Source organism: Malaclemys terrapin, chromosome 13, assembly GCF_027887155.1.
Source record: "Malaclemys terrapin pileata isolate rMalTer1 chromosome 13, rMalTer1.hap1, whole genome shotgun sequence".
Lineage (NCBI taxonomy): Eukaryota > Metazoa > Chordata > Testudines > Emydidae > Malaclemys > Malaclemys terrapin.
Window position 1 is genome coordinate 41,320,012 of NC_071517.1, and position 15,362 is coordinate 41,335,373.

The 15,362-nt window shown below is 51.4% G+C and overlaps 1 protein-coding gene across 1 annotated transcript; it reads left to right on the forward strand.

Annotated features, from left to right (window-relative positions):
- The first annotated feature begins 3,302 nt into the window (after positions 1-3,302).
- On the forward strand, positions 3,303-15,159 carry LOC128847530 (zinc finger protein RFP-like). The gene is made up of 7 exons (XM_054047023.1): positions 3,303-3,737; positions 8,434-8,529; positions 9,097-9,327; positions 9,963-9,985; positions 10,718-10,833; positions 12,366-12,425; positions 13,495-15,159. Exons 1-7 carry the CDS (start codon positions 3,321-3,323, stop codon positions 14,007-14,009), a joined length of 1,458 nt encoding a protein of 485 aa, XP_053902998.1. The 5' UTR covers positions 3,303-3,320; the 3' UTR covers positions 14,010-15,159.
- The last annotated feature ends 203 nt before the right edge of the window (positions 15,160-15,362 follow it).

The following is a 15,362-nucleotide window of genomic DNA, read 5'->3' on the forward strand; positions in this document are numbered from 1 at the left end:
ACCCAAAAAGCTTACGATTCAGTGTCCCAATCCTGAAAGGTCTCAGCGTCCCTATGATGCCAAAGGGACCGAGTGGGTAAAGTTACAGTCACAATTTATTGAGAAAGGGGTAGAACCCAAAAATGCCCCCCCAGCTGTCTGACTGAATGTCTCTCAGTAACCAGCTGCACACGGTACGTCCGACAGCCAGGGGAGAGAAATTACAGGTACTATATGTACCATTCCAGTCATTTTCCTTTCTGTAACCCTGTACCAAAGCATTGAATCTGCTCTGCTCTGCAATGCTGAGTGCAGACCCAGGTACCTGAGACAGCAGCAGGGGAAAGGTGTTTGAACGATGCCTGCAAATCTCAAGCCACGCGGAGACCAGCAAAAGATCAGCACTTCACTCCGCTGAGCTGCAACGTCTCTATTAACCACGTTGTTAAACTGCTGCAACAATGGACCTGGGTAACTACGGTAGCTGCATCCGCAGCAGCATCTGCGCAGTACGGCTCCCCCACCACAGCTGAATTTCCTCTCCTTGTCCCCGATGGCGCCTTCCCAGACTGCCCCAGGCCGCCTCAGTCTGTCCCCACATCCCCTCCTGCAGCCGCAATGGGCAAGTGGCCCGAGAGCTCTCTGTTTATCACACACCATGCACCCTGCAGGCCCCTAGTCCATGCTCCTGAGTCCTCTCACACCAGCTGCCCTCGGCCATTGGGCCCCAGCCCTCACCTGGGGGACAGGAGCTTGGTCTCTGTGCAGTCCCTGGTCTCTCTGCTGGAACTGACAAAAAGGGAGGAAATGGGTGCAGGGCTTGCTGGGTGTGGTTGTGTTACAGGGACACCTGCCCCACTAGGGCCCTGTGACGTTGTGCAGTCTATATGGTTTTATAAAAACATAATAAGAAGTGAATATAATGTAACTGGAATATGCTTCATGCAAAAGGTCTCTTGTAAGGTATCATTACAAAGCTCATAATCTATTGAGTGTGATCATCCCATTTGTATAAATGTACCACTCTTGTATCTAAAACTAGAAATATGAAATATAACTCTGAGGGCCTATTGTAATTATGCAAAGTGTGGGCCATTAATAATGGTTTGGAATCTTGATGACTCCCATTAACCAGGACCATTGTCTGCAGATGGCTGTGTTTACCTGTTAGTCTTCCTGTATATGTGTGTGCTGGCAAGTGGGTAATGAAGTCTTGCAGTGACATGTGATCATGTCACCTGACCTGGAATCCATCTGTAACCTGGGTGCTTTTCCAGTGGGGTGGGGGGGGGGGTGGAAACCCAGAGGGACAAAGGGTTCCCACCTTATGCAAAAGATATATAAAGGGGTGGAAGTAGGGTGACCAGATCACCCAAGACAAATATCGGGACGCGGGGGGGGACGGGGGGTGACATGGGGGGGGGGGGGCCAAAAAAAAAAAAACAACCCTTCCTCCGCAAGCGCTGGAGGGAGGCCCGGGAGACTCAGGGGAAGCGCGGGGCCGGGGTGAGTAACAGGCCGGACTCTTACTCACCCCGGCCCCGCGCTCCTTCTGAGTCTCCCGGGCCTCCCTCCAGCGCTTGCGGAGGGAGGGGGAATGGTGAGCCCGGGGAAGAGGCGGGGATTCGGGGAGGGAGCCAATCGGGGGAGGAGGGGGCGGAGTAGGGGGGGGGTGCGAGCACTTCCGGGCTCCAGGCTCCGGCGCATTTCCTTGTTTGTCCAGTGTCCCGACCGCACATCGGTCGGGACGCGGGACAAACAAGGAAATATCGGGACAGTCCCGATAAAATCGGGACGTCTGGTCACCCTAGGTGGAAGAGAAGAGAGGGGGAGAGGAGCCATCATGAAGAATCCCCTAGCTATCACCTGAGCTGGAACAAGAGCTGTACCAGGGGAAAGAATTGTGCCCAGGCTGGAAGGTGTCCAGCCTGAGAAAAAACTTACTGAAGCATCTCTGAGGGTGAGATTATCTGTATTCAGTTTGATTAGACATCAATTTGCACATTTTATTTTATTTTGTTGGTGACTTACTTTGTTCTGTCTGTTACTACTTGGAACCACTTAAATCCTACTGTCTGTATTTAATAAAATCACTTTTTATTCATTAACTCAGAGTATGTATTAATACCTGGGGGAGCAAACAACTGTGCTTATCCCATCTCCTAGAACTGGAAGGGACCTTGAAAGGTCATCGAGTCCAGCCCCCTGCCTTCACTAGCAGGACCAAGTACTGATTTTGCCCCAGATCCCCAAGTGGCCCCCTCAAGGATTGAACTCACAACCCTGGGTTTAGCAGGCCAATGCTCAAACCACTGAGCTATCCCTCCCCCCCCTATCTCTCTCTATCAGTGTTATAGAGGGCGAACAATTTATGAGTTTACCCTGTATATGCTTTATACAGGGTAAAACGGATTTATTTGGGTTTAGACCCCATAGGGAGTTGGGCATCTGAGTGCAAAGGGCAAGCACACTTCTATGAGCTGTTTTCAGGTAAACTTGCAGCTTTGGGACAAGTGATTCAGACCCTGGGTCTGTGTTGGAGCAGACGGGAGCAGTCTGGCTCAGCAAGACAGGGTGCTGGAGTCCTGAGCTGGCAGGGAAAACAGGAGCAGGGGTAGTCTTTGCACATCTGGTGGCAGCTCCCAAGGGGGTTTCTGTGATCCAACCTGTCACAGGCCCAGGCTGAGATCCCAGCACGTTCCACGGGCCCCTGAGCTGCCATCAGATGGACTTTCAGCCTCGCTCCTTATTGCCCTGGAGGTGCTGCTGGGGGAGGGAGGAGACTTACCTGCTCACAGAAAATTTTAACAGTTCTAAAGCTTCAAGTTTTTGAAATCTCAGTATCTAGTGTCATTAAATAGTTCTGGTCTGACCAAAATATTGTCTGATCCCCCCATAATTTCCCACAACCGTGACAATTTTAATTGGAATGAAATGCTTAAAACCCAGATTGTTGTGCAGCTGTGAAACTTCAAATCAATAAATATAAAAATTGTTTAAAATAAACATTATCTGTCAAAATTATATAGTATTAAAAAAAATTCCGCCCAGCCTGACTATCACGCCTTAGACACACAGCTCCAGCTCCTCCAGGCTCATCCTCACAGGGGGACGCCTCAGTGACCCTCCCCACCAGCACAGGGGCTGATTGCAGGACCGGAGCCCTAGTGGTACATTTTTTTCACTAAAGCCTCCAGGGGTGAAATTGGTTGGGTCCTTCCTGCTCAGCAAACAGCATGAATCGTTTTCAGGAAGGGAAACACCCCCTTGGTGCTGCAGGCGGGGCATAGTGTGAATTCAGGAAATTGAAACAAAGCCTGTTCTACTGCCCAGAGGGAGCCATGGCTGCAGAGAACCCCGTGGAAAGTCTCCAGGAGGAAGCTACATGTCCCATCTGTATGGAGCATTTCACAGAACCGGTCATTCTGGAGTGTGGGCACAATTTCTGCCACGCCTGCATCAGCCAGTGCTGGGAGGGATCTGACACAGCCACCTCCTGCCCTCTGTGCAGAGAAACTGTGCAACCGGGAAACCTCAGGCCCAACCTGCAGTTAGGAAACATGGTAGAAATCGCCAAGTGGCTGAGTTTACAGGCAGCAAAGGGAGCAGGAGGGGACGGGGTGTGTGGGGAACACCTGGAGGCTCTGAAACTGTTCTGTGAAGAGGATGAAACCCCCATCTGTGTGGTGTGCGACAGATCCCGGGCTCACCGTGCTCACACGGTGGTTCCCATACAGGAAGCTGCCCAGGAGTACAAGGTAGGGAATTGTTTTCAAATTTAATGGGTAATAACTTTTGGATTTTAATTACAGGCTAATTTCACTAAATATTACTGTGACAGGTGTGACTCATCATTCAGCTCTATAAAGTCTTCATTGTACAGGGGGATGCTATAACAAAATTCAGAGGGGTAGCGGTGTTCTGTATCCACAAAAACAATGGGGAATTGCAATCTATTAGTCTTTAAGATGCCACTGGACTCGTTGTTTTTATAACAAAATTAATGATCTGGCAGTGTGGAAACAGAGACAAAATATCAAGTCTTTAAAGCAGGGTCTACCCCACCCCTTCCCTGAGGCCCTGCCCCTTCCCCCCAAAGCCCCGCTCACTCCATACCCCCCTCTCTCTGTTGCTCACTCTCCCCCACTCTCACTGACTTTCACCAGTTTGGGGCAGGGGGTTGGGTTTGGGGTGTGGGTGCAGGCTCTGGGCTGGGGCCGTGGGGTTTGCAGTGTGGGAGGGGGCTCTGGGCTGAGCCTGGGGCAGGGGGTTGGGGTACATGAGGGGGCTCTGGGCTGGGGCAGATTATTGGGGTGCAGGAAATAGTATGGGGTGCTGGCTCTGGGAGGAGGGTCAGGGCTGGGGCAGAGGGTAAAGGGTGCAGGAAGGGGTGCTGGGTGCAGGAAGGGGTATGGGATGCTGGGTGCAGGAGCGGGTATGGGGTGCAGGGTGCAGACGGGCAGCACTGACTTACCTCGGGTGGCTCCCGGTAAGCGTTGCAATGGGGCTAAGGCAGGCTCCCTGCCTGCCCCAGCCCTACACCACTCCCAGAAGGGGCCAACGCACCCCTCTGGCCCCTGGGGGGGGCATAAAATCATAGAAGATTAGGGTTGGAAGAGACCTCAGGAGGTCATCTACTCCATCCCCCTACTCAAAGCAGGACCAACACCAACTAAATCATCCCAGCCAGGGCTTTGTCAAGCCAGGCCTTAAAAACCTCTAAGGAAGGAGATTCCACCACCTCCCTAGATAACCCATTCCAGTGCTTCACCACCCTCCTAGTGAAATAGTGTTTCCTAATATCCAACCTAGACCTCCCCCCACTACTCCTTGTTCTGTCATCTGCCACCACTGAGCAGGGCCGGCTCCAGGCACCAGCACAGGAAGCAGGTGCTTGGGGCGGCCAATGGAAAGGGGCGGCATGTCTGCGTCTTCGGCGGCAATTTGGCAGCGTGTCTCTCAGTCCCTCTCGGAGGGAAGGACCAGCCGCCGAAGAATGAAGCGGCGCGGTAGAACTGCTGCCCATCGCGATCGCGGCTTTATCATTTTTTTTTCCTTCGCCTCTTGGGGCAGCAAAAAAGCTGGAGCTGGCCCTGCCGCTGAGAACAGCCGGGCTACATCCTCTTTGGCAGTTGAAAACAGCTATCAAATCCCCCCGTCACTCTTCTCTTCTGCAGACTAAATAAGCCCAGTTCCCTCAGCCTCTCCTCATAAGTCATGTGCCGCAGCCCCCTAATCATTTTTGTTGCCCTCCACTGGACTCTCTCTTATTTGTCCACATCCCTTCTGTAGTGGGGGGACCAAAACTAAATGCAATGCTCCAGGTGTGGCCTCAGCAGTGCGGAATAGAGGGGAATAATCCCTTCCCTTGATCTGCTGGCAATGCTCCTACTAATACAGCCCAATATGCCGTTGACCTTCTTGGCAGCAAGGGCTCACTGCTGACTCATATCCAGCTTCTCATCCACTGTAATCCCCAAGTCCTTTTCTGTAGAACTGCTGCCTAGCCATTCGGTCCCCAGCCTATAGCGGTGCCTGGGATTCTTCTGTCCTAACTGCAGGATTCTGTACGTGTCCTTGTTGAACCTCATCAGATTTCTTTTGGCCCAATCCTCCAATTTGTCTAGGTCACTCTGGACCCTATTCCTACCCTTCAGCATATCTACTTCTTCCCCCAGCTTAGTGTCATCTGTGAACTTGCTGAGGGTGCAATCCACCCCATCATCTAAATCATTAATAAAGATGTTGAACAAAACCGGCCCCAGGACCGACCCCTGGGACACGCCACTTGATACTGGCTGCCAACTAGACATGGAGCCATTGATCACCACACATTGAGCCTGACAATCTAGCCAGCTTTCTATCCACCGTATAGTCCACTCATCCAATCCATACTTCTTTAACTTGCTGGCAAGAATATTATGGGAAACAGTATCAAAAGCTTTGCTAAAGTCAAGATATATTACATCCATTGCTTTCCCCATATCCACAGAGCCAGTTATCTCATCATAGAAGGCGATCAGGTTGGTCGGGCATGAGTTGCCCTTGGTGAATCCATGTTGACTGTTCCTGATCACCTGCCTCTCCTCTAAGTGCTTCAGAATGGATTCCTTGAGGACTTGCTCCATGATTTTTCCAGGGACTGAGGTGAGGCTGACCAGTCTGTAGTTCCCCGCGTTCTCTTTCTGCCCTTTTTTAAATATGGGGCCTATATTTGCCTTTTTCCAAACATCTGGGACCTCCCGCAATTGCCACGAGTTTTCAAAGATAATGGCCAATGGCTCTGCAATCACATCAGCCAACTCCCTCAGCACTGTTGGATGCATTAGATCTGGGCCCATGGACTTGCTTTTCTAAATAGTCCTTAACCTGTTCTTTCACCACTCAGGGCTGCTCACCTCCTCCCCATACTGTGCTGCCCAGTGCAGAGGTCTGGGAGCTGACCTTCTCTGTGAAGACCGAGGCAAAAAAAGCATTGAGTACTTCAGCTTTTCCCACATCATCTGTCACTAGGTTGCCTTGCCCATTCAGTAAGGGTCCCACACTTTCCCTGACCTTCTTCCTGGTCCTGCTTTGAGCAGGGGGTTGGACTAGATGACCCCCTGAGGTCCCTTCCAACCCTGATATTCTATGATTCTTCTTGTTGCTAACATACCTGTAGAAACCCTTCTTGTTACCCTTCACATCCCTTGCTAACTGCAACTCCAAGGGTGCTGCCCGTCTCTGCAGGCACCGCTCCCACAGCTCCCATTGGCTACAGTTCCCCATTCCTGCCCAATGGGATGTGCAGGGGCAGTGCTTGAAGGAAGGAGCCATGCACAGAGAACCCCAGGGTGCGGGGGCATACTGACTGCTTCTGGGAGTGCCACATGGCTGGGGCAGGCAGGGAGCCTGTCTTAGCAGCAGCGGGTAACCCTGCTGCACTGCCAGAAATCTCGATCAACTGGGAGAGTCTCCAGGATCGACTAGTCATTCGCAATCAACTGGTAGATGACCACTGCTCTAGCTAGACAAAAGGTGGGAAGGGAAACTGAGGCATAAAGCAGGACAGTGAGTTGCCCACAGTCACCCAGCATGTCAGTGACAGAGCTTAGCTTAGAACCCAGATCTCAGTCCAAGACCCAAAGCACTTTGCCATGCTGCCATCATAGCATCAGCCCCACCCAGTGATGAGGTGTGTCCGTTAGGAGGGAGAGAAACCTTGATAAAGGTCCCAGGCCCAGCAGGGAGAGGAGGTTTCTCACTGGGATTCTGAACTCCTGTGCTGCTCCATAAGGGATTAAACACAGATGCTGCCAGCCTGCACTAGAGGAGGTCACTGGTCACGAGCACCTTCAGTCCGCACACAAAAGGGCTCCAGACAGCTCAGGTCCATGCCAAGTACCACTGGGATTACACTGGATTGCAGCAAAACTAACCACAGGCTGGAGCTGACCGGTGCCAGTCTGACCTGTTCTGTTCTGTACGTGGGCAAGGACCAGCCAAAGTGGTTCCGTTAGTCCCACCAGGCAGCCTTTTGAAATCTCCCAGAATGCACTGCTTCTGGGATCTTTACCAGGGAATGGGACTGTGGGTATCTGCCCAGGGGGCATTGCCATGGAAAGGGTTTAGGACAGCACTGGGGAAACCACAACCCATTCTTTATACAAATCTGCATCATGTCTAATTAGGGTGGTCACCGAGGCATCCCCAGAACATAGGACATGCCCACACCTGCCTGCATGGGCCAGTCCTCACCAGTATCAGTTGCCCCGCATGAGCCAACCACCGCTTTTTTCAGTGTGCCACCCACCTGAATCATTCTGCATGAAGGTGCCACCCCAGCCCTGCCCCCACTTTCACGGGTGTCCTCCTGCATCCTCAGTCTCCTCCTCTCTCTTTTGCACCAGACAAAGCCACATCCAGTGCCGAGTCCCTACCGGGCAGGGATAGTGCTCCACAAAACTGGGACTGCGCAGCTTCAATCCAGACAAATGGCCTCCGGACGTCTCATCGGGTTTGCCCTGGTGCTTAGACCAGCTCTGCCCAACCAGTGCAGTCCCCAGGGCTTCAGGGCTGAAATCCCAGCCCGTATTGAAATCCTGGTGGCTTCAGAGAATTGTATCACTTTGTTTGTTAAACCTTCTACAAAGCAGGTTTATTGATTCACCCCTCCATGTGACTTCCAGTGCTCTGTTATGCTCTGTACCACTAATCAATTCACAAATACCAGTAACGCTTGGTTATAATTGAGATCTCTCTCTGATTACTAAAAAGGCTGGACCGCAACTGGTAACAAATCAGAATGTGACACATCCCCAGTCTCCATTAATGAGGTTTCATCTCCTTGGTGGCCCTGATGTCACAAAGCGATTAGAATCACAGTCACCTTGGGTTTCGGGTGCAAAAGTGCCCACTTCCAAGCACCTCTCAACTATCCAGATGAAACCTCCCAAATCATTTCTGTTTCTCCAGGAAAGAATCCAGGCCCATTTGAAGACTCTGAGGGAAGAGAGAGAAAAGCTGCTGGGATTGAAAGTGACTGGAGAGGGGAATAGCCGGGAGTATCTGGTAGGTGCCTGTTGTTATGAACCAGAAGGGACTGGCAGTGGGAGGTCTTTTTGGAGGCAGACTCCTGTGTGGCCTTGGTGAACATGGGCTTATGTGTGATTCTCCATGGTCATGGATTGTTGGGTTAGATTCATGTGTAGACAAGCCCTAAGCTTCCATTTCAGTTGATGAGTTAATGTCTAGCCCTTGTGGTTTACCCAGAAATCCTCCCCAAGTGAACTGAATGTCCCCGTGAAGTGCTGTCCACTGTGTCTGGTCATTTTGTGAATTTTTCAAATGTTTGTTTCTTTTAACTCCCCTGGCGTCTCTGTCAGTGTAGTTCTGAGTCCTGCCTCCTGCTGCTCTGGGTCTGAATGCCCAGAGACCATAAATAACAGAATATGCTGACCATGACAGACATGAAAACATCCCTTTCAGCGGGATACAGGGGCCAAAGGGGAAGGTATGAGAGAATCCCCTGCCTAGGATTTTTAAAGTCATTCTCCCTCGTGCACACTCAGCTCTCCATGAAAGGACCCCGGGCTCCATCCATGTCCCTGATCAGCCCTTTTCCTTATTTTCATACAGAAACAAACACAAACCGAGAGACAGAAGATTGTGTCTGAATTTCAGCAACTGCGGGAGTTCCTGGAGGAACAAGAGCGACTCCTGCTGGCACAACTGGAGAAGCTGGATGAGGAGATTGTGAGGATCCAGAATGAAAATGTCAGTAAACTCTCCGAGCAGATTTCCCATCTCAGTGAGCTGATCAGTGAGATGGAGGGGAAGTGTCAGAAGCCAACAAGTGAATTTTTGCAGGTGAGACTGAATGAGAAACATAGGTTGGTGCTTCAGGGCAGCCAGCTCCCGCGCTCAGTGCTGCCTGCCAGCAGCCCTGCCAATCAACTCCTTCCCCTCACTCCAGCGCCTCCCACCTGCTGCGATCAGCTGTTCCGGGATGCTTGGAGGGAGCGGAAGGAGCGGGGAGGGAGTGTGCTCGCAAGGGGAGGCAGGGAAGAGGCAGGGTGGGGGTTGAGATGGAGTGGGAGCAGGAAGAGTTGGGCTGGGGTGTGGCATGGAGGAAGGGGTGTGGTGGGGGTGGGGTGTGGGATTGAGCACCCCCAGGGACAATTGGAAACCAGCAGCTGCCATTAGAAACATGCCAGATCCCCACACAGGGAAGGAGGACTCCTGAATCATAAGCACTGGAGTCCAGCAGTCAGAGGCCATGGTGTAACTCGGAGTGTGTATTACTGACATGTGAATAACTATTATTCTTTGCAGAGTCACAGGCACAGAGGTATGAGAGATGAAAAAGCCCCATTATCTCAGGGAATCCATGACCTTGGGTCAGGGCAGGGCCTCTCTTCCCCATATTTGCAATATCCCTTTCCTAGGATCCCCTGTGTATGTGTCAGACGGGACTGAAATTCTTTTGTCTCTCTCTCTTCTAGGATATTAGAAGCACCTTGCGCAGGTACGTGGCTCTCTTTAACTCCCCCTCACACTTCACAATGCTGGGGAAGAGCTTGGTGGTGATGTTAGCACTCCATCTCCCCAGGGCTCTACAGCAAAATGTGTGGGGAAGGTCACATGTTGGATACGAATCTCTCTGATCAACTTCATCCTGAGGTTCTCACCCTTGTATAGAAGACTCTGGAATTCTCCATTCAGTGGGAAAGACTAACCTCAAGTATTTCCTAGGGATGTCACCTCCCTGAGGGACTGGCTGCTTCAGGATTGTGGGGATGGACTATGGGCCTGTCCCTGCTGGGCACTGGTCAGTATTCAGCCCAGGGCAGCAGTGGTCAAGAGTCTTTCGTACTTGAGGGTTGTTAGGAGACCTGTGTGGAATGAGCTGGGGAGGGGGAAGTTGGTGTCTCAGTCTAGTTCCTAGAGGGCAGATTTCTACAGCACTTCACCTGGGAACCTCCTGTCCCTCAGAGCATGGAGGCCAAGGAGTGAATTGATCATGGAGACTTGATTCCCCTTTTGTCCCCAGAGCTGGTATCTCCAGTCCAGAGTTGAAGAATATTAATGAGTCCTTTGAAGGGAAGGTTGCACGGCCATGGGCTGTGTTGCACCTGCTCTGAGGCTGGGAGAAGTCGAGGAATTCTAACTCCAGGCCCATTAGAGCAGCAACTCACTAGCCAGAACTTATAACGAGTCACACAGTAAAATATAATCATGTGAAATTGTTTCTCTCTAGGTGTGAGAAGGGGAAGTTCCAGCAGCCAGAGGAGATTTCTCCAGAACTGGAAGAGCGAGTCAGTGGTTTCTCTCAGAAAACGATTGTGCTATTGGAGACTCTGGGGAAGTTCAAAGGTACCTAGAAGGGATCTAGGAATGGAAATTGGGATGAGCTGCTGAGACTGAGGGAGGCCAGTGGCTCTGGCCAGTTGGTTCACAATTAGATGATGCTTCTATTTCATTGTTGGGTGAGAATGTCACGCACTTGGGGTCAAAGTCACTCAGGTTGATTAATTCAAACCTATATTTCTACCAAAAATATGTCTTGCCATTACAATTACTGTTAAAGAAAGAAATGACTCAGACTCATAGACTTTAAGGCCAAAAGGGACCATCATGATCATCCAGTCTGACCTCCTGCACACTTCAAGCCATAGAACCTCACCCACCCACTCCTGCAATTTACCCCTAACCTCTGGCTGAGTTACTGGAGTCCTCAAATCATGAGTTAAAGACTTCAAGTTACAGAGAATCCATCATTTACGCTAGTTTAAATCTGCAAATCACCCGTGCCCCACGCTGCAGAGAAGGCAGAAAACCCCCCAGGCTCTCTTCCTATCTGACTTGGGGGGAAATTCCTTCCTCACCCTAGATACGGTGGTCAGTTGGATACCGAGCATTTTGGCAAGACCCAACAGTGAGACACGCGGCAAAGAATTCTCTATAATTCAGAACTGACCTCGTCTACTGCCCCATCACCAGCCATGGGGCACATTTTTCACAGCCACACCCAGCCCATCACTGCGCTGTGGTCCCATACGGCAGCTAGTCTGGCCAAATGGGCTGCAGGGAAGGAGAAAGCTCCTCCCCCATGGTCAGGGATCCCTCCAGTACAGGAGCCTCTTGTGCCTCCTCCACAGCAGCTGCAGGCACAAGGCGTGTTCCTGAGAGGGCTGGGAATGCGGTGGGGGTGGTGAGGGCGGATGGAAGAGGGAGGGGGGGTAGACAAGGGACAGAACGACATGGGCAATGTAAAGCTGGGACTCTGAAACTCTGCACGCTGGCCAAGACAGATGGGGGCTATTGTAATAGGGATGAATATGTCCCATTGTGTCAACCGTCCCCCCACTTCAATTTCCACATTTATAAAATGCTTTTACTATTATTTCTATTTCTGCCTGTGGAGGACAAGGCCCCGTCCTGCTGCTCTCTGTAGAGACGCTGAGTAAACAGACCCAACAGCTCACAATTAGAGCCAGGATTTAGGAAACTCTCAATATCCCGTTAGTGTCAAAGGGAACCAAGTGGGTAAAGTTACTTTTATGTCAAAGTCTTTGCAGGCTCTGGGTCTAGGTTACGACAAAAGGCAGTGAGTGAATGAGACAAACCAACTGGAGTTTGAAGGGTTGGAGGGGTTGATGAGGGGAAAGTAAATCTCACTGACAGATTGTCTATCTTGGGATGGTTGTGAGGCTGTAAGGATGTTGGTTCCATTTCTGGGAGATGCCTGGATGAGAGAGGAAAGAGACGGTTTCAGACCTTTTTATATTAAATATCTTAACGTTTCTGTGTCATAATTAAAAGACAGTTCTAGGAGTTGAGAGTGGGGACACTGTTATAAATATGAAAGGCTGAAATCTCATCTCCTTTCTCCTTCCCCCCTCCAGACACTCTGCCGTATGCACTAGAGATGAAAAGAGGAGGCTTCCTAGGAACATTCAGAGATGGTGAGATTGCAGCTGGAGATTGTCTTTAAATTATCACAAAATGTCTTCATGAGATTGTACCTAAAGTTACCAGCCAAACTGACACCGACCATGACACACACAGCCCTCAAAACAACACACTGAACAGTGAGGAGCTCCCACACTGAAGTCAATGAACTAGGGTGACCAGATGACAAGAACAAAATATCGGGACACGTGGGGGAGAGTGGGCGCCGCCGAAGCAAAAAGAAAAAAATGCCAGAGTGCAAAATATCAGGACCAATGGCATTCCAACCATACATCCATCGGGACGTGGGACAAACAACTAAATATCTGGACAGTCCCGATTTTATCGGAACATCTGGTCACCCTACAGACAAACACTCCTGACACAAACCTTAGTGCTGAGTTCATGCCCATGCTGCTGAACAGAAAAACTCTCCCTGAGCAGCCTGTGAACAGAGCTCTCTGCCCTGAGGCTGACACATCCCTCTGCTTTACCCCGGTGCAGGGGGTCTCCCACATCGAGCTTTGCCAACATCCTGCCTTTCCTCTGGGCAGGGTTGGGGTCTCCCATTGCAGCTGCTTCCTGGATTGGGGAGACGTTCTCCCTGTGAGGCTGTCAGCTCCTCCCTTCTCTCTAGGCTGGGGATGGGGCTACCCCACCCAATGCCCCCTCCTGCTCTTTTCTTAATTGGCTCTTCCTACTCTGGCCGGGGAGTGGAGGCTGCATTTAGGGGAGGGAGCTTCCCTCTGGGGTTCAAAGCTGGTACCTGCCTCCTCTGCTTCCTCCTCACTAAAACCTTCCTTGCTGTGTCTCTGATGCTGGGAATGGAGCAGCCCCAGCAGAGGGAGCAGGGAGCTGAATCCTCAGCAAGCAAATGAAAAACTAATGGAGTGAGTCCCATTACACAGACTGAGGAGCTGCAGTGACATCTCTGCTCAGTCTCAAGTGCCCAGGACAGAGGCAGCTCCCTGGGATCCAGGCCTGTCCCAGCCAGAACGGGGCTGCTGGGGAGTGTGAGAAATGGTCCCAGCCTCCCGCAGGGCTGAGCTCTGCTCCTAATGTTCTGATTCTCTCTCTTCTCAGTGAATGTGACTCTGGATCCAGACACGGCCCATCCCCACCTCGTTCTGTCTGAGGACTGGAAAAGTGTGACACGGGGAGACACACGGCAGCATCTGCCCAACACCCCTGAGAGATTTGACACTAAGCCCTGTGTGCTGGGCTGTGAGGGATTCACCTCGGGGAGACATTGCTGGGAGGTGGAGGTGCAGGGTGGGGGAGGCTGGGCTGTGGGGGTGGCCAGAGAGTCTGTGAGGAGGAAGGGATGGATCAGCTGTAGCCCTGAGGGGGGGATCTGGGCTGTTGGGTGGTTGGGGGATCAGTTCTGGGCTCTCACCTCCCCTGAGAACCCCCTTCCCCGGCGCCGGATCCCCAGCAGGATCCGGGTTTGTCTGGACTGTGACCAGGGGCAGGTGATATTTATCGATGCTGGTGACGAGGCCCCGATCTTCACTTTCCCGCCGGGCTCCGTCCCTGGGGGGAGAATCCGACCCTGGCTCTGGGTGTGGCTGGGATCCCAGCTCAGACTGTGTCCCTGAGGGGAGGCGGGGGTGGGGATATTCCACTGGAGAACTGGAAATCAGCCTTTCTAGCCTCACACACCCTAGTCTCTATGACCTTGGAGGACTCCTGTCTACCCAGCCCCTGGCTCCTCATCTCTATGACCTATGGAAGCCCCTCCCCTTCCCTGCAGCACCAGGGATGGAAGGAGGAGAGGGGAAGAACCCCTGGGGCTGCAGGAGGAGCAGAGGGGCCCTGAGGGGCAGAGGTGGGGGCTGGACAGGGGGCAGAACTAACAGCCGGGCTGGGGACAGGCAGAGGTGGGGGTGGCAGGGACACAGAATGAATCAATCAGGGTTTGGGGGGTTGGGAAGAAGCAGCAGCAGGGAACATTTTGTACAGATCTGTGGGATTAGCTCTCACTGGGGTCTCTCAGCCAGAGCTTCTGCCACAGGGGCCCAAGTCACCTTCCCCTGTAACTACAGGACAGCTGGTCACCCTGTAATTGTCACACACAGGTGGCAGGGGGAGATGGGTGCAGATTGACCAAAAAAACCATTATATAACCTTAAAAAAAATCATCATTGGGTCAGTCTCATGATTTTGTTTTAAACTCCTGAGGTTGGCAGCACTGGGGGAGGCAGGGACAGGGCAGGTTTAACCAGAGGGAATTAGAAGAAGCAAGAAGAAAAATGTAAATTAGAATAAAAGGAGAGTCTATGAGAAATGATGGAAAACAGAAATGAGAAGAGTGACAGGAAAATATCCCTGACAGGGGAACCAGCCGGAGGCAGCAAGACGGGAAGAGATAAAATTAGGGGAAAGAAGGCCATGGGGGATGATCTGTGACAAGGAGGGGAGGAGTGTGGGAGAGACACAGGAAAATAAGCAGGGATCAGAAGTGAGGCTTAGAAAAATGATTAGAAAAGGACAGTATGAAAGGAAAGGGAACATGAGAGGGACAGAGATTTATTAAAAGTTACTGAAAGTGACACTGTAACTCATTAATTCCCTATATTTATTCCTGGACGATTGTACTGTTGTTGTGCCATTAAGAAAACTGTTCTCAGTAGCTGGGCATCTCCTTTCCATGCTGTGGTTATTAAGGCTCCTTCTCGGCTCTGTCGGGTTGGGACAAGGTTGTTCATGAGAAAGTTGGTAACCCTAATTCTGTAAATAAAACATTACAAACAATTCTTCGAGTTTGTTCCACTTTAATGTCCCAGCTGCAGCTGCTGGGGGCAGCATCATGGGATTTGCTTCTGACTTGGTTGTGTCCTCCGAACCCCCGCAGGGAATATCGCGCCTCTAGGAGGAGAGTTTGGGTTTTACTGTGATGTGTCACTCTCCAGCCTGCGCTCTGTCTCTGTCCTGTACAAACCCATGTCAAT